Here is a 20,410-nt window from a genome sequence, read left to right as displayed (position 1 = left end):
GTGTGTGTGTGTGTGTGTGCGTGCGTGCGTGCGTGAGTGCGTGCGTGTATGAGTGTTCCAGCACAGACTGGTGTCAGCAGTGCCGTGTGACCTATGCTCATGGCCGCTCGGGGCAAGATCAGTTAGAGGAGAAGCAAGGAGCTAGCCTGGCCCTTCTGATGGCTAATGCATCACACGCCTCCACCACAGCAGCTTTGACCAGTGTGTTTCTATCAAACGCAACAAAGGAGCTCTTAAATAGCAACACATCTCTTGAAGGTAATCAGATACGACAACATGGATGGGTGAGAAAGTGAAAAAGAGGATCTGTCACATCAAAACAGAAAACGGAGACAAGACTGTTAACTGTATGTACCTTCCACCCTATCAAGGAAAAGAGACAGCCCTGTTCCATCTGTATGCAGTGCCATGCTTCCTTTTTAAACACCAAAGGGATGGCATTCCTATAATTATGCAGTCGTGTCAACACAGCCTGTTCATGAATTCAATTTGCTATCTGTCATCTCCTCCATGTTGGGGGAAAAGACACAGCGGATCGATTGAGAACTCAATTTCTGATGGCTCACGTGTAGCCGTCATTGCTCTGGAGGGAGGGAGGGAGGGAGGGAGGAAGGGGGACTCAACTATCAGAATTCTGCGAGTGCGCACGCATGCACGAGAGAGAGAGAGAGAGAGAGAGGGAGAGAGAGAGAGGGAGAGAGAGAGAGAGAGAGAGAGAGAGAGAGAGAGAGACCTTCCTGAACCAATAGTATGCTGCGTATCTACAGTGCTACCTCAAGCAGTGGCAGATACTTAACACACATTGTGTAACAGTGATGCATGGTAATAGTAACAGTAGAAATAATTGCACAGACTGGTGCGTGGTGCTAAGCACCAGGATTAGCTCTCCGTTCTTAAAAAACTGTAGTGTTTCTCCAAGTCACATTGAATGGGATAAACAAACAAGCGAAACAAACATCTATTGTGTGGTTGGGCTCGCCTATCCTCCTCTGCTCAGGCCTCCCAGTGACAGATCCCCTAGTCTCTGTAATGGGAGCTAATAAGAGCTTCCAGCCCAGTGCTTGATGAGCTGAAACCACTCTGAAGGGGAGTGCTGCTGGATATTGCTCTCCACTGCCGTTCTCCACGATGCTCCAGAGGACAAGAGGAAAGGGGGGAGTATAGGTAGGAATGGAGGGAGGAAGAAGAAAGATTGGAAAAACACAACTCTCTCTATTCTTTTTTTCTCTGGGATTGTTTTTGAACACATTTTAGCCCATCTGTTACCGTGCAGAAAGTCACCTGTGCAATTAACCTGATGCATTAGCCGTGAACAAAGCCTTGTTCCACAGCCAGGTGTACATGTGTGGCACCTCTCCCCCTCTCTCTCTTTCTCTCTCCATCTCTCTCTCCACTTTCACATTTCTCTCTCTCCACGTCCATATCTCTCCCTCTATTTCTTACCCTCTCTCTCTCTACTCTATTTTTCTCTCCCTCTCTCTCTCTCTCTCCCTCTCTCTCCCTCTCTCTCTCCCTCTCTGTCTCTCTCTCTGTATCTCTCTGGCATAGAGGCTGGTTTGGCCTCCTCTCTGTCCCCCAGTCCCAGCAGCTCCTGAGGCACCGGTCAGAGAGAGAGTGCATTACTGCCACGGAGGGCAGAGAGAACACAGGTGCCCACAGGACAGCAGCCATGCACCTGTTAGCAGCCCCCCTCTACCTTCTCCCTCTACCCTCTCCCTCTACCCTCTCCCTCTACCTTCTCCCTCTACCTTCTCCCTCTACCCTCTCCCTCTACCCTCTCCCTCTACCCTCTCCCTCTACCTTCTCCCTCTACCTTCTCCCTCTACCTTCTCCCTCTACCCCCTCCCTCTACCCCCTCCCCAGCCCGCCAACCCTGACACAGGGAGCTGACACTGGGACATGAGCAACTTTCCACACACAGACACAGACCGAGAGCAGAGCTTCCGTGGTTGTTTTTGTCTGGGCCATGTTTGAGTACAGCAGGCCTCTTGAGTGGAGGGGTGGTGGAGGGAGGGGGAAGCCTAATGAAGAAGATGGATCCGGCTGCAGATTATTTTGGACTGTTTTACTGTAACAGCTTGATGTGCAAACCCACTCATGTCCTCCGTAATTAAATTAGGGACGCACCCACGTCCCCCCAGTCCGAGGGGAATAGAAGCGCAGGCGCTTTCTCTCTCAGAGCCCAGGATGGCGCCAGGGCGTCTGGGGAGCCGGGAGGGGAGAGTGGGTCAGTGAGATGGGTTGGTGGGGGGTGGCATATAAGGGGCAGAGAGGAGGGACCCCAGTGAGGTTCTGCTGAGTTTCCCACAGATGGAGAGGTGGCGGAGCAGGCCTGGTCAACTCCGGATGGAGAGAGGGATGGAGAGAGAGAGAGAGAGAGAGAGAGAGAGAGAGAGACAGAGAGAGAGAGAGAGAGAGACAGAGACAGAGAGAGAGAGAGAGAGAGAGAGAGTGAGAGGGGGACAGAGGGAAGGGACAGTCGGCAAGGGAGAGATGAAAGTGGATTAGCCGCCGCGGCGATTTGCATTTGTGGCAAAGACGAGAGCCTCGGCGATGCCCTGAATAGCTGGATGAATAAATAAACAAACAAAAACAAAAATAAACCCTCCATCTGGAATGGATGCTGCCCGGCCCCACGGGGGGATGGGGAGGGACGAGGGAGGAAGAGGAGAGCTATGTAGGAGACGGCACCACAGCACTCCCCTCCACCGCCTCTCCTGCTGCTAACTACTGCTGCCTGTTACCGCCTCCAGTCCTGTTTACCCACTAGTTTACCCACTAGTTTACCCAGCAACACAGTCCACAGGGGGGTACAGTAGTGCTGTGGTCCAGCCCAGGCCGGAGTGACAGATGTGGAGTTGACACACTTACGGAGGACCACATGGGGTCAACATGTCACTGAGCCAATCGGGGAGCAGGGGGCTCCAGTACTGTACTGTTCAGTAGACAGTCATGTGAGCAACCATAAGGGGTCCATTCATCTGTGGCAGGCTGTGAGGCAGAAACACTCTCGGAGTGACTGCTCTGTTGTATGGAGCTGACCCCTGACCGCCGATATCTAACCCTCAGTATCCCCTTTATCCTGAACACAACTGCCCCTCCCTGTCCCCATTCTCTCTGAGTAGCCGGCTGTGTTCCATTTCACCCAGCAAGATACCATCTCCTCCTTCTCAAACCCACACCGACTGTCGTTGCTGTAGCCGGCTGTCTAGGGTGAAGTAGAGTAAGTGGATGTGACAATGAAATATGGACGGCCCTTGCAGTGAGCATAATTGTGTTTGATTGACTGTTAAGTAACTCCCGAGGTCCAGATCTTCAGCAGACATCATGGACCACCCATGACCGTATGTAGGACTTAACGAGATTTAACTGAGCATTCTTCCAAAAGGGAGGCACTACGTTTATGAGGGGAGGGGAGACAGGAGGGGAGATGGGCGGGGGAGAGGGCGGAGGGAGGGGAGGGGAGGGGAGGGGAGGGGAGTGGGAATCTCTGATGTATCTTCTCATTTCTGTCTCTGACCTGAGGGAAAGCCAGCCAAATTAAGTTAAACAGGCTCAAAGTGATTAGGGCTTCCAGTATTACTCTAATTAGGCCTCTCTTCACACACAACCCACAGTCTTCTACAATATTAAAAGTTCTTTATTTAAAAAAAAAAAAAAAAAGAAAAATAATGATTACTTGATACATACGCAGAAAGGAAACCAAAAATGAAAAAAAAAAAACTCCAAGGAGCAGAATCATTCCCTGGGGTAACAATAATTGGCAATGAAATAATTATCATAGAATAATCAAAGGCTTCTGTAACGCGGACTCCTTGCACATTGTGTCAAAAGTTTTTTTTTTTTTATATGGAAATGCAATGGGAATTGTGTAATATGGTAGGATAACGGAGTGGCTTATTGTATCACCTCGACAGACTGTAGCACATTTCATAGTAAATCAGATGGATTAAATCCTTGCATGACTATTGTTTATGAGCGGCACTAGCTAACTCCCTCTCCCTCCCTATCAGAGGCGAGGCCCAGACACAGTCAGACGCGTTCTGAGAGCCATCTTTGCCTTAAAGCAGATTCAGATCCTCCAAGATGATAGAGCACAATCTAATATGCTGTTATTTATTAAAATTGATGTAGCACAGCAGATAAGCCTGATGCCCTTGTCGCTGTCTTTCAAGGTAATGATAGAAATTCACAATGCCAGCCACACAGACAAACGCGTGCAGCAGGAATTGTGTCTACTCCTGCGCCTGTGATCCCTCCGGCTTTGGGATGTAATGTAGTGTTATTCAGAAAGAGAGCGTTGCTTACTGACAGCCGGGGTAAATAACACCAGCAAAGTGACAGGGAGTGTCAGCATGCAAATGTGGCGGACAATCCTCTAATTTTTTTTCCCCCACACATCACAAATGTGGATTGCACACAGCACACAAAGCCATCAGCAGCGTGATAATCGAAAAAATTACAGTTTCAAGAAATAAACAAGCTCTCCGAGCCCAATAGCATACATCATAATCACAATCACATTCCGCCTGGTGTGTCCTTGCTCATCAGTGTCACACATGAAGGTCAATATTAGCTCTTTAATAGAGGCTTCATTCCTGAGCTGTCAGAATCTCAACAGAAGCCCCTCCCTTAGTGTTCCTCTCCTTTCCGTGTCTGTACGGTGCTGTACGTCATCCCTGGGGGACGCAGCGGCGTTGTCCCCTGTCCTCCGGAGACATTGTGTGACTGCGAGGACCCGACCTTTCCCGACATCAGCCTCCTGTCTGTCAGCGTTCTCTATAATCACCTGGTTGGCGTGGCCCGGGCGCAGGTACATGTTGGCCTAGCGGCGCCGTCGCTGTCACACACCGCCGTCAATCCCCGTCCCCGTGCCCCTGTCACTCTCTTTCGCCCGCCCCGCACAGCTCCGGCCCCCCGGCCGCACCGGTGCAGGAAAACATCTCCGCTTCCCTCAGCATGACATGCTAATGGAGTCTGGCACATGCTGCATTTAAGAGGCCTCACAGCCTGAGCCTTTTAGCGTACACAGAGAGACTGAGGAGGACATGAATGTATGCAGTGTGCTGCCGTATAATAAAAACATGGATAATCATGAAGTGTACAGATAACTGCATAGGTGATCAATGTCACGGCCAGAGGAGATGTTTGAAATTCACTCAGTATCGCAACATGCATTTTATGGGTATGTAATGCAACATATACATGTATTCCATAGGAGACACTGACTCACTGTTTACTTGTAAACATACGGTGTGTTCTCAGGCCGAAAGCCGACAGAAGGAATGCATAAACAGAAGTCAGGCCCACCCTTGTCAGCATTCAAAGTGCTCTCTCTCTCACTACAGAACCACAGGGGCATGCAGGGACTGTATTCTGATAGGCCTGCTGAACCGAGGGAGCAGAGGCAGCTATCTGCTGCGAAGACGCATTCGAAAACAGACGCATTCTGTTATCTTGAATTGCGCCTGCCTTTTAAGGTGAACAAATGTAAAAGGAGGAAGCTATACAATCTGCTTCAAGGAAAGCCCGTAACAAGACTTTCCCTTCCTTGAACCTGCTTTATTCTTCTCACCTACAGTATTCATTCAGTCATTGGAGAAGACCTGTGTAAGTAAGCTATCACACATTCATTAATGGGCTCAATGATTTTAAGGGGATGGTGAGTTGAGTACATAACACAAGAGGAGTGGTTATCTTATGTTGGACTCCAAACGAACATATAGAGCTGAAGTGGGGAGGATAGAGGCCACAATTATTTTGAAATAATTGTGCCTTTTGTGATAAAGGCACCACATTTCACACAGTGTAAGGGAAGGTCTTAAAGAGCATTTTTATCATTTTGAATGGCCATACCTGAATAGATTATTGGGGCAGTAAGACCAATGACGCATTATAATGTTTGTAGGAGTGTAAACAACACAAACGTGTGACACACGTGTGCCAGGTTAGGGTTAGGGTTAGGGTTAGGGTTAAACAGTTGGCAGGAATCTAATAGAACATTGCCCTACAAATGGTCAAAATCTGTGATGGCCCTATATCCAATTTCATTTTTTAGAACCCTATCTATCCAAATTGAAAGGTTTTATACTCTCATCATTAAGACAGTGTAATAAAATTAGATTTGTATCCCTGTACTGGACAAAAATCATTCCTATGGGATTTCCCATAGAGTGAATGCACTGAATTTTTTTTACACTTGCATCATATGATGAGTGATGTTGTAAATCATTTTAATCAGTAGATTTACACAACTACTTGGTTACATGTAACATTTATAAACTAGGGATGAAATAACAGCAAAAAACTGACCATTTATAGTCAAAGCCTCTCTCTATATTCCCTAAGAGCCAATCACAGCATAAGACTGCATTCTGCTAGTGGCTCCAAGCTGTTGCCAAATGGATTGAACTGGATGAGTGGATTCTAATTCGCACTGTGAAAAATGATCACTTGTAGGTAAAAGTGAATTAGAAAAGAAACATCTGTAGGCCTCCTAGATACAGTATGTGAGTGTTTTACAAAATGGCTGAAATGTTTTGAGATATCGGTTTGCGAAAAGTTAGGGTTTGCTTTCAGACTGTGTGATGATGTCTTGAGCTGACGCAAAACATACAAGAAGCACATGAACAGCAAACATGAACAGCTAAGTCAATACTGTGGAACGCAAGTGGGTCGCGATGTACAAAGGACCAAAACTAACAGATGAAGCTCTTGTTACGGTAGTGCATTACAACCAATAAGCTTCTAAGCTTGGCCAAGACTTCATCTTGGGTTCTTCAATTCTCCTCTGTTATGATGCACCAGTTTACCACAACCACCAAGACGACTTTCCATGGCTTGAAATGCTTCAATCCCAAACAAGGTGGTCGGTGAACAAATTCTGCTCTACCTACAGTAGTATATGCTCTGTTTATTAAACATGTTTAAAGGAGGTTTTTTTGCTCGTTGTTTGTTTGCTCCCGTGCGTGCCTCGTGCCAAGTCCCATCGTGCTCAAACCAGCGTGTGTGCTTGCAGGCCCTGTTCTAACCTAAGTAGATTTGACTGGAAACACTGTGGTCGCGTGGGCACGGACACACACGCCCAGACCTGGCCACTGACCCCGGTGATGCCAGCCAGCTGCGTGGTTCTGGTGTCCCTGTACTCCCTGTGAAGAGATGCCTTGGGAGAAGGTCCAGTCACTCTGTTAGCCATCTCACACTCCCCTCTCTCCACCAGCTCTGAACACTCAGTGTGACATTGTTTCATATCTCCCGGCATGATAAATACCCTACTGGGATGAAACATCCTTTCCTATTAGAGACAGAAGGATTACGTGGATTTAGGCCGCTTTTTCACTGCTCACCATTTACTTTCAGTGGGGCAAAGCAATTTGGTGAATGCTGAACATCTGGTCAGTTCAAGAGAATATGGAAATCCACTTAGGGCAAATTAAAACAAATGGGGAACTGGGTAATGATTTCATAAGCAATTTCCCATATTAGTATTTCTAATACCTCACAAGGAAAACAGATTGAGCCCCCGCTTGTCTCAAACATCAATCATACACATCGAGGAAGTACTTGTGCGGTGGAACTTGCAAAATGGCACATTCTGAAGTTTCAATGACTGAGGAAATTGAGGGCACTTTTTTGTGCCATTTCCTGAAAGCATTTGTCCGTGCCCCTCCCCCACCCAACACCCTCCTCTTAAAGCTAAATGAATTAAATTCTCATTAAATATGTATTTCATTGTTAATCATTTGCATGTGAAGAGGATTAGTTCTCAATTTGCAAAATTACTTAAAATCTATCTCTTCACAAAAATAGCCCCTTGAAATTGCATTAAACACTTTAGTATGATACATCAAATAACCTCCACTAGTCGGAATAAATGAAGGAATAAATCCATATAAAGATATACAAAATCTAGATCATGGATCATTTAATTTATGTAATTCCCACAAAATAATGCCCATATGTCAGCACCATCTGCCAATGGAAATACATGTGCCTTTACAAAAGAAGGTGATGATCCAGAAGATTCAAGCAGGCAATCAGTATATTAATTCCATCTCATGAATGGAGCCTCATTTTTTATCAAAATAATCTAGCACACAATGAATACTATATCTGACCTGGAAATCGATGTTCGGCTCTTAACTGGACCTCCAATACAAAATAACAAATGGTAGGATATGATTCATAGACAGACAGCGATAGACAGTTTTATTTTCAACAACTTTCAGTTGTGAGAAATGTTTGATGCTATCAATGAAATATTGATGTAAGAGATCCTAACTTCTGCAAACTGTTGTGAAGTACATAAAGAATTTTTCAACAGTGCTGTCAATGATCTCCGCTGGTGATGAGCAAGACAAGTCAAGGCTCTCACCCAAGGCTGTCATTTTTTAGAAGAGGAAAGCAGACACTAGCAGAGCAGAAAAGGAAGGAAAAGCTACAGAAATATTGTATAAACTGACGCGTGTGTGTGTTCCAAACAAAGAGAGAGAGAGTGTGCAAGGTTTACAGTCGCTGGAGAAAAAACCCACCAACAATGCCTAACCTCTAGATGAATCCGACAGATTTCATCAACACAAAAGAAAAAAACAAACTTGTCATTTACCTTCCCTTGCTTCATGACAAGGACCAAGTTAGAGTACAACATGTGTTAAAAGAACAATCAAGGGTACGGACTTTGATTCAATCATACTGGCTTACTGGTTGAGAACAGCTACTGATAAAGCGTCAGGGATTGTCCTTGAACCTTCAAATTTTTTAAATTCAAAATCCATCCATCTGGATGATCATACACAGAGTCAGGGGGGAGACCAATGGCAAGGTGGGAGGGGTGGCAGAGTACCCCTGCTATCTCCTAGGCTCCAGGCTACCTGCCCGTGTCATTGCCATGTTTTATTCATGCCAAACTTATTATGGTGTCTGAAACAGAGATCAAAATCTGTTCCTGCAGAAATATTTAATATCACACCTACTTCCCCCACCCCCCATCTGGTTAGCGAGAGACAGGCTTCTTCTCCAGGCTCAGACATTCTGGATTATTAAAAGTGAAGCTTTCAAAGAGGTCACCGCTTGAAAAACTTGCATGCATCAATTATCTTGGAGAGTTGCAGTGTGATGAAGAGCGACTTGTCACATTTCCGAATGCAGAGCTGGAGAAAGGTCCTTGGCTGGCTGTGACATTTGAAGCTGGTGGATTGTATAAAAAAAAAATCCCAGCCTGTTTGTCAGAAAGGAACAAAAAGACCACAGTGACTGTTTCTACGCCACAGGGCACAGGATTCTTTCTCAATGTCATCGCCATAACAAGCCACAGCAACTTCTCGGAATCTCTCTCTTTCTAATTTACCATGGCTGAATAACCTAAAGTCTAAACAGATCAATAGTATTTCCACAGCTATTACTTTGTTTATGACAACGATACAATTCAGTCATTTAAACACTAAACTACAGTAATCGGCACAGCCTGGAAAGCTAAAGCATCCAAAGTCTATATTGAACCGGCAAGTTGAAAAAGACTACAAGCTACAAAACTTACTCTCAATAGCATGTGGCAATGAAAAACCCCCCAAAAAACAAATGGCCCATCTTGTTGGACGGCCGTGTTATCCGACAGCCCATTATCTGTCTGCTCTACAAAGGCAGTGAACCTGAGATGTCTATCTTTACATGTGACCTACATCCACAGAGGCGCTGCGGGCGTCTGCCTGCAAGTCGCCCACCGTTATTCCCTAAACACTGATGATGTCGAGCATGCTGAAATTCTAGGGATTCAAACGGGAGCTGCTACCTTGTTGCATGTTCTACGACTGCGACTCTACCACTAACGCCTGCTGCAGCACCGCATGTGCCTCTGATCATAATAACAAAAGAAACAGCAATATATTTGAAAACTGAACAGGACTCATTAATATTAATGCTCCCAGAATGTTGTTTACAAATACATTTTGGTTTTGAATTAAAGCCTGCTGACACACATGTTAACAGTGATGTAATCTGCCAGTTGTTTGTTAGACCCGCGTGTGAGAAGTGTGTGATTTCTTCACAGTTGAAAAGATGCCTCCACCCCATGCAGAGTTCATCTCTGTGTGACAATTGCCTGCTGAACCCCTCCTACCCCCTCCTCACCCACTCCCCCTCCTCACCCACCCCTCCCTCCAATGTGGCAGAAGTGGCATACCTTTGTTCATGTCAATCAGCTGCTTCTTCTTCTGCTGACGCTCCAGCTTCTCCCGTTCAGCTTTCTCCTTCGCCAGCTTGGCTCTCTTGATCTTCTCCTCCATCTCCCTCTTCTTGTGGTTCTCCTTCACAGCATCCTGGAGAGGGGAAGACGCAAACGCGCGCACACACACGCACGCACACAAACGCACACGTACACACACACACACACACACACACACACACACACGCACACAATGAGACTCCAGTTCCTGCCACACCACCAAGTGCAGTACAGGAGAAACCAGTCATCAGCAGGTTTCATTCAGAGCACATTTTCAGAGCAGAAAAAAGCTGAGGAGGAATACACAATGCATATTCATTATTGAAAGTGTTTCACAAAGGTAAGATCTTTCTCACATGACCATCATCTCATCTCCAGCTGTTCGCCTTCAAAACATCATGAACAATGTAGCATTGCATCAATTTGAAAGAGACGCACAAAAGGCGTGTGTCTATAATACATCAATGCCGCATCATACAATAGGAAAAAGGCACCGCCTCACAAATGATGCGTTGGACTGCAGTAAGTGAGGAGTTCTTTATATAATATATGGTAAGGACTCTTTGCGTGTGAGCGGATGTAATGTGGTGAACCAGTCTCCGAGAGAGAGAGAGAGCTATCACCCTCTGCCCTGTTCCCTGGCTTAAATGTCAGTGAGGTGTCAGCGAAGATGAGAGAGAGGGAGAGCGAGCGAGCAGCGTGATCCTCTCTCTCACAAATGTGTGGGGCTGTTCTGACACCGGGGGAAAGAGGAGAAGGAGACACTACCACACGACCTTTGGAGCCCAGAAAGGTTCTCTCACCCCAGGCCTGTGGTGCAGGCTTGACAGGGCCTGTGTCTTGTGTGTTAGCGTGTGTGTGTGTGTGTGTGTGTGTGTGTGTGTGTGTGTCGTGTATGTGTCAGGGGTGGCACGCCCCTGCTCCTACGTGGTCTGATATAATGAATGCAGACAGTCAGCACCCCATACGAATCCCCCCGTGGTTTTGCGGTGTGTGTGTGTGTGCCGTGTCGGCAGCTAAGACAGAGGGATTACAGCGATCGTGGGGAAGGAGCAAGGAAAGAGCAGCTCATCATGCCAGTCAATAGTGGAGCTTTGCTCCAAGTCCAAGGACAAGAGCCCTCATTGTCAATGTCTCCTTGTGAGATGACAAGGACAGAGAGACACAGAGAGACACAGAGAGACACAGAGAGACACAGAGAGAGAGAGAGAGAGACACACAGAGAGACACAGAGAGAGAGAGAGAGAGAGAGAGAGAGAGACAGGGGCACATATTATGAAAATATATCATGCTCCACATTTCCAATGTTTTATGGAGCAGGGTTCACACTTTGACTCATATTTCTGTCTGCACGAACATTAAACATACTATGTGTCATATTTGGGCATTATGAAACCGTTTTAGACTGTAACAGTGATTAAGGGCTATACCAATCAACGTGAATCGAATAGAACGGACCTGAATTTTATTATCTACGGCTTTCTATTGCACTACTGGTCCGTATTGCTTGGGTTTTACTTGAATTGTGCTTTAGTTATCTATTACCATTGCTTGTATCATGTTAACATGTAGGCTACTGCTGTTTATTTACTGTTTTCCTATTTCACTTTTCTTCTATTGTACTGTTGTTTCTTTGATATTTCATATACAGCATTTTGAGCTGCAGTCTGTACGAAAATGTGCTCTATAAATACATTTATTATTATTATGTTATTATTATGTTATTACATGGTGGCTCGTATATGGATATGGATACTGTATGTTTGTATGAATGCTCACTTTGTGCACTCAGTCAAGAGGATAGGTGCTAATGCATTGGCTATCCTCCATATGTAGTAATGAAGCCCTTAATGCATTCTAACACAGTGTTTCAGTGTGCTAAGCTAAGTCCGCGGTATTGATCACATTGATGCGGTCCTCATTCACAGATACACTATTCAATTCATTTTGGCAGAGATGTTTTGAAACCGCTTGTCAAGTGCTAGATCATAACTGGGAGGGTAATGTATTCATATTGGTAAAAAAAAAACATCCTGCCGGCTAAACTTATTCTAAACAAACAAGGAGTTTACTGTAAACACGATTACACAACATAATTATCTAGCCCTGATCAAACATGCACCACCACTAATTGCCATGGCAACAAACATGTTTTTGGTCTCTTTTCTCTTTGACTGCTACTACTTTGCCAATGGCAACATTGATGATTGCATCTGTTTTCTTAGTGGTGTTGTGCATTTTAGGAGGGCTTATGAGGGATACAAATCCCCCAAGGGGAGGGTTTTCCAATGTAATCTGCAGAGCAGAACCCAGACAACAACATTATTGAGAGCACAAGACAATGACATCAAGTTGCCCTGGAGGATAAGGACTCAGATAGAGGAGAGATAGACAAGCTCATGCAGTATCAGACATCATCACCATGGTGGTCGTCAGAGTACGTATAATTGAATATTCACACCTTATTTCAAACTCTTGAAATTTTGATTCACTTATTAAAGCGTTACCTGTCTCACTCTGTGTAAAGCTTATCAAACTCAAACTAGCTATTTCTCTCCCGAATCGTATTGATTATAGCCGAGTTAATATTCCGTGACATTTAATCTTGACGTCTACATTTTCTTGACAGTTAACAGTGGAATTAAAGCAAAACATACATTTTGGGGTGAGGACAGACATGAACAGGAAAGATTGAAAACCACAGGAAGTCCTCAGGTTGTCAGCAGTGGGCACCAATCGATATGCTAAGGCGAATTAGACTGGATGATTGTGTTTGCACACTAAATAATCCAAAATCATTAGGAAAGCTGATTATGGGAGAAAAAACCTCACTTAAAACAATTTTGGTTAATTAGAAGGTGGCTCTGGGAGGGTTGTTTAAAGATGGAGATAGCCACTGCAACGGTTGTGAGGAGGAGGAGAAGGAGAAAGAAATGTGCAGGTTAAGGAGATTAAAGGACTAGTGCAATGAAAATGTCCACACAAAGTCAAATATAGGTGGTTTCCACACAGGAATGAATGGGAGAATACAGGTATTTACACATGTAACTACACATGTGAATATAGGTATTTGTAAGACAATGTGCCATTTTTCAATCCCTTGCAAAGCCACTTTTTCAGTGTCCAAAATATGATTAGCACATTATGATAATGAAGCAAGAAGCAAACACAATCTAGCTCAACATAAGATAGACATACAACGCTGCTTAATCCAGATAGACACCAATACCACTGTATGCTAAATGACTGCATTATACCAAGGCACTCACCAGCAAATGCTCATCCCCAAAATGGCTGACTTTGTGCATCGACACCCTGTCACTCTCAATGGGCCAGAATGGTAATAGCACCAGCCCTGCTGCACAAGAGGCTTGTAGACTGGATTTGCGTGTTTGAGTGTTTGAGTGTGTGTGTGTGTGTGTGTGTGTGTGTGTGTGTGTGTGCGCGCGCTGCAAGGCTAGGATACAATGTCCTCTACACAAAGTGCTGCAGGAGCTGGAGGCTTTTCCACAGACTCAACAGGGACATCAGTAGTGGTGACACGGAGGGCATCTCTCTGTACTGGCTCCCTGTGTTGTGGAGGTGGGGCTTATGAGCTCTCTTCTCTGGCCTCCATGACTGCAGAATTGAATTTGTGAACAGACTTTTTTTCAGGCCTTCTTTCAACACGTGAAATGTGTTTCCCTGACACTACACCACATAGTGCAGCCTCCTAAGCAGGCTCCTCTCTGTAGGTCTGTAGAGACCTACAGTTGTTCCTCCACTGCTCTGCTGCACCACTGACTACACCCAGAGCCAGAGTTTGCAGCTTCACCTCATTTGAATTGAACAGACAGTAAAACACCAGCCCTCAGAGCAGCCAATGAGTTTATTAGCCATCTGCTCATGAGTACAGTGCCTGCCAGCATCTAATGAAATGGTGTTGGGGACTTATGGGTTACAAATTGCGTCACTTGTTAGTCTGCGAGAGACAATATCGGTCCCTTTATTGAGGAGTTATCGCAGAGAAGAGGTTGTGTGTTTTGAACGAACAGCCTCCTGTGTGATTAGCAGTGGTGAGGCGTCAGAGGAGGAGCAGCTGCAGATGATGGTGATGAGGCTTCAGTCACAGAGAAAAGTGGGAGGAGTGGCATCTTGTTACCATCCCCATCAGCCCCATCAGCCCCATCATTATCATGACTTCTCATACTGTCAGGACGTTAGTGTGGTTCTGAGACTGAGCCACTGGCTCTTAAATAACGGCAACACGCGCACGCACGCACGCACGCACGCACACAAACGCACACAAACACACACAAACACACACACGCACACGCACACACACACACACACAATGCCTCTTCTTTCAACACACCTCGTCTGGCTCTACTGGTCTTATTAAAGAGTCACTCAATTAACAAGTAAGACTGTTAGCTCACCCCCCCATCTGCTGTGCTCTGATAGCTCATTAATATAGAGATACTCATCTCCTGCTCCTGGTCAGGATTACACACACACACACACACACACACACACACACACACAGACACAGACACACACACACACACACACACACACACACACACACACACACAGACACATACACACAGACACATGCACTCAGACACACACACACACACACACACGCACACACACGCACACACACGCACACACACACACACACACACACACACACACACACACATGCACTCAGACACACACACACACACACACGCACACACACACACGCACACGCACACGCACACGCACACGCACACGCACACGCACACACACACACGCACACACACACACACACAGTCGCTGATTGCATTCACTCTTACACTCAATCTCTGAATATGACAGCAGCATTAAAATAACAAATTATTGGGGCATTCCCATACGGACACCCATGTGGTGAAATCAAATGATTTTTATTAGCCTTGAAAAGAGGCAAAAACTGCTAATGGATTCCCTTATCAGTCATATTCAGCTCTATGAGGACTGTCTGTCAATGCGTTTACTCAAATGCTTCATGTCGGTTGGGTGCATTAAGCTGCGGCTTTTTAGTAAAAGCAATTTAGAGGAGAGTGTTTCCAATGGAGTTCTTTAATATCTGGGTTGCCTTGTGCAATGAATGCATTTATTACAAACGCAATACAGCACTCTGTGATGTCAGTGAATAAATGTTTAGCCTTAAACGACTCAAAGGCCATACGATTAACCATACATTTGCTCGTGTGGTGGAGAGTGTGTTAGCTAAAATCAGTTGGGAAAGTTAAATGAAGTCTCCATCATGCGTATGAATGTCCCTAATGACCCACTGCCAAAGAGTCACAATATCCATTTTGCTGTATCACTTTGGCTGGATCAGCACTCTTTTTACCCTCAGTCGCAACAGTAAGTGATGGGTGATGTGGGGGCAGCGAAGCCGGGATAAACATCATCCAGACAGATCCTCAATAGCCCGCCACTGACTAGCCAAGCTTAGGATGGTGGAGAGGGGAAGGCTGCTCAGCAAGTGACTACAGCTGCAGTGAAAACAGTTCAATTATGTTTGTTTTATATTAAAACAACAACAACAACAACAATGAATTAACGTACATCGATCCTAAACATTCCTGGAGCTAGAAGTATCGGAGCATCTGTCAGCTGAGCAGTCGGGAACCAGAGGGAACATCACTGTCGCTGGTCATTGAAGGATTGTTGCACACACTCTCACTCACTCACACTCTCACTCACTCACTCACACACACACACACACACACACACACACACACACACACACACACACACACACACACACACACACACACACACACACACACACACACACACACACACCCCTTGATTTTCTGGCATTGAAGTCTAAATCAGTAATAACTTATTCATAAAGAGCTATTTGCTTGAGAGAATAATTTATTTTCGTGGATGCCTCTTTAAGGGGCCACGCAACAAAGCTGAATCCTTGAGGGAGAGCCGTGTCGTGTGCTGGTACACTTTGATCAGAGCAATGAAAGTTGGTTTTAGATATGGCTGGTGACTGGGGAAAGGAGAGAAGAGCTTTCAGACAAGGGGACCTTGCCATTCACATTAATGGGTTTTGAAGGCTTTGAGCGTACCTCCTGGACATCATGTCATCATTCTGACAGAGTCATTTTTTGTGTGTGTGTGTGTGTGTGGGGGGGGGGGGGGTGGTGGTTGGAAGGAGAGTGAGGGATAGACAGAGGGAAGATAAAAACACCCTCCTGGCCTGTTTTGTTCAGAGCTCCTGCTCCTCTGCCAATAAACACGCCTCGTTCAAAAACACTGATCCACGTCTGACTGCCCCTACTGAACATAATGTACAGCATCTAAAACAGGCATAATAGAACGTTTCTCTCTGATATTTGACTCTCGGCTCACCTCATGCCCACGTTATATTGGTGCCCTTTGATAAAATAAGACAGTGTTGTTGTTTGTATTATTCTCGTGTGTATTATCATGTATGACATGGGCAATTTATCTATATCGTGGTTTTCAAATGGAATCTGTATTTCTTCAGTGCACAGACATCCTGTTTCAATAATGGAAGGTGAGTCAGAAATTATATATATAAAGCAATTGGTTGCCGTCATTGTACTCATTTCTCCCAGACTAATGTTTGGATAGCAGAAATGTACAAAGACTATATCCAACCTTGGTTTTGGAGTTCTAAAGAGTTTCTCTAAACTCAGTAGTTAACTATCAGCTTATCCAACCCTCTACCTGTCTAAGACCTGCTTGCTTCTTTGAAGCGCCGCGGCCGAGGCTTTCCCTGTATCACCGACACATACTGTACATTCTGCACGCCAATGGAACCTCCGTTTAAGGGATAAGAAGATTTTAAAGTCTCTTTTATCAGTGTGGAACTTACACGCTCTGTGCTACATTATACATTCCATTCTCAGTACAGTTTATGTCGGCTTTAATCTGTCCTATAAGCCTGTCCTTCCCTCCTGCTCCTAGTCCAAGTCTGTCAGGGACATTGCTTTATCGACGCTGATGAAATAAGTTATTTCACCGCCCACTCTTAAGACGCGCCTTTTAAAAAGTTCCATATATTTTGGAGCTGGCTGCCTTCGCTGGGTGTTACATACTGATAACGAATGTCATCATCAGCTACCCATTTCCTAATGGACAGAGATAGAGATATCTAACAGTGTGGGTGGTGGGAGTGGGCCTTTTTATTTCTACAAAACTGTTTGAAGTTATCACATCCCACGCTGCGATGCCGTACTTCGCACATTTGAATATTACCTCACTAGTTGGGATGAATGCGGGAATGACGTTAACATAAAATAATTGATACGCCGGCATTATCTGGAACATGAACTGTTCCAGACGCACAGTAGCTCTTCAGCGGTTACTTCAGCACGACGACGATGCATACACATCTTTAAACACTGTTTGTGTTGGGAGGCTAAAGGAGATGAGCTGTAGAAAAGGGACAGTGCATTTGGGTTAGAGGCAAACAAAAAGCCAAACATGGCTGGCTGTATTGAACTCACCATGAAGAGGGCACGGAAGCTGGCCAGGTCGCCGAAGAAGTCCTCAACGGTGAGGGAGTGGGGGTCGAAGGCGTAGTAGCTCCCCAGGCTCTCGTACAGCTTCTGCATGTTCTTGTGCATGGTGGACAGCTTCTCGTACTGCTCCCGCGAATGCTTGGAGAAGCCGTGAGGGAGGAACAGTCAAGGAACACACACCTTCAACAAGGGAACCGGCTGAAAATACTTACTGTACATGACACCTTGCTACCATGCTGTGTCGTATCACAGCAACAGCCAGGCATCATTTGGTCACAAGCACAGATTGCAGAAAAGACATGGCTTTCAGACACATGGGCTAATATCAAATCAACTAATAGGCTGTCTCAATACCCTCTCCATCTCACTTTGGAGTCAGTGGCACAATGAGCTTATAGCAGCAGCCCAGGAGTAATTTAAATGTATGTTGTCGTCTTGGCAAAACATAGACGGTTGTTGGAATAGCTGATTGCAGTGATTGTTCTGTTGTTTCTTCCAACAAGAGCAGGGTCAGGTTGTTTTAACCCTGGCTCAGGCTGCACTGTGCAATTTACTGAGTAGATGAAGTACTTTCTCCAGGTGAATGGCTATTGACAGCTCCTGTCAGCTGTGTGTTATCTCAGCAGACACTGACCACATGCAGACCCGCCCCAGACACTGCACTGTGCCACACACTGTGGAAGATGAGCATGACACACCTCCACACACACACACACACACACACACACACCTCCACACACACACACACACACACACCTCCACACACACACACACACACACACACACACACACACACACACACACACACACACACACAGGAAGGAAGGAACATGTTTGTTTCTGGCTGGACTTGTCTTAGCCTCACTGTGCAGGTCACTGTCTGACAAACACACAGAGGATTATTGGCAAGAGAACAACGTCCGACATCCCTACTGTGCCATCAATCTCTTACCTAATCCTTTATCTACACACTGCATCTGCATCTGTCAAAGGCTCATTGCTGATCTATAGGTGTGTGTGTACGGCTGCGGTGGGATGGGGCGGGTGCGTACGAGGTCTGGCGAGGCAGGCCCTGTGGGGTGTGTGAGCGGGGTCATGCGGCGCCTAGGCCTGGCCCAGTCTGGGTCCAGCTGAGCGGGGATGAAAGGAGGGCTGGAGGGGGGGGAGAGAAGCTGGATTAGCTCTCAGCAGGTTAGTGTTACTGTAACCTCAGCCGCCCTGGCAGGAGCCACGTTAGCCCACACAGGTCCACCTTAACACAGATTTAGCTCTTTTTCTTCCTCATTCTCTCACTTTCTGTCTCTCTCTCTCTCTCTCTCTCTCTTCTACTCTCACTCTGTCTCTCTCTTACTCGTCAGCTCCCTTAAAAAATAAAACAAATCTACAGACTACAGTCAAAACCTTGTTTTCAAATACCTATACACTTTCCATGCCTTGTATTATAGCCCCAGGTGTCACTCAGTAAGGTGTAGCTAAACTCCTGCTAGGGTCCTGATACGCCTGTCCTCCTGTAGCGTTTCCCTCCCATTCACCAGCTGTCAATCCTCGACGGCAGGTTTGGAATCATGGAATAATACGCCTAATGATATTCCATCAAATCAATAAATGCTGTCATAAAATCGAGTGCTCATTTAGTTTGCAGCAAACGTCTCACACAAACGCCCCCACTACATGTTATCTAAGAGTTTGGCAAACTTGCCAACATACATACTGTACTTAGAAAGCTGGCTGCAGTATCTACAGAACAAGCGAAGCTCAGACTACTCTACAAGCATAAGAACGATTCCTAACAGCGGGAAGGGATCATGTTGACATTTTAGATAAAGTTCAGTGGCTGTGCTCTTGACTTGACTATGCTATGCTGCTGTGTTGCGACATTGATTGCTAGTAGTGTGTGTGTGTGTGTGTGTGTGTGTGTGTGTGTGTGTGTGTAGGTTGTTGTTTAGCATGTGTGACTGTGCCTGCCTTCCTGCCTGTTCACACTGAGGTAGCTTCAGAGCGGTGGAGGCTAGTTGTCTCTCACCAGGGACTGGGCTGAGGCTCGCCTGTTATTTCCACATCAAAGACATGTCATCAGAGCCTGACACCAACTGTCCAACAGCAGTGCCAGCATGTATCTTTCTCAAACAACATCTACCTCTCTCTCTCTCTCTCTCTCTATCGCTCACACACCCACACACACACACACTCTACCATTCTCTCCCTCATACACAACTCTCTCATATTCTCTCTGTTTTCTACCTCTTCTTCACTCTCTCTCACCCATTCTCTATCATTCTCATTTCCATTCTCCCTCCATTTTCCATCTCTCCCTCCCTCCGCTCTCACCGTCTCACTATCTCTATGCTCTCCCCTCTCATTCTCCTTTCATTCTCTCCCCCAATCTCTCTCCCTCCCTCCCTCCCTCCCTCCCCACTCTGAGAGAACTTTCCGGGGACTGCTCAGCGTGCTGCGCCTGTTGCCGGCGTCACCTGGGCTTCAAACAGCTCCGAGCAGAGAGAGGTCTCAAGGTAAAGCATAATGCAGCCTCCTTTGGCAGGCTCTGGCTGTTTGTCAGTCTCCTCTCCTCTCCACTCTCTCCTTTCTACCAGCTGTCCTCAAAGGAGAAGGAAAGCCTGCATTTCCTCTGCACTGCACCTCACTGAGTCACTGACGCAAAGCAACACCGTTG

General features: G+C 45.9%; 1 protein-coding gene across 1 annotated transcript in view; it reads right to left on the bottom strand.

The window, feature by feature from the left end:
- The window catches only part of LOC310816225 (protein diaphanous homolog 2-like), a 61,986-nt gene extending 44,102 nt beyond the window's left edge, over nucleotides 1-17,884 (bottom strand). The window contains exons 1-2 of the mRNA XM_083686292.1: nucleotides 17,725-17,884; nucleotides 10,178-10,313 (exon numbers count right to left, since the gene is read on the bottom strand). Coding sequence (XP_083542418.1) covers nucleotides 10,178-10,313; nucleotides 17,725-17,844 — 256 coding nt within the window. The 5' untranslated portion in view covers nucleotides 17,845-17,884. The remainder of the gene's footprint in view (nucleotides 1-10,177; nucleotides 10,314-17,724) is intronic.
- Between the last annotated feature and the right edge of the window lie 2,526 nt (nucleotides 17,885-20,410).

This window comes from Argentina silus (genome assembly GCF_951799395.1).
Source record: "Argentina silus genome assembly, chromosome: 15".
NCBI lineage: Eukaryota > Metazoa > Chordata > Actinopteri > Argentiniformes > Argentinidae > Argentina > Argentina silus.
The sequence above is the reverse complement of the archived record's forward strand: the minus strand, read 5'-3'. Positions and strand labels throughout refer to the sequence as shown.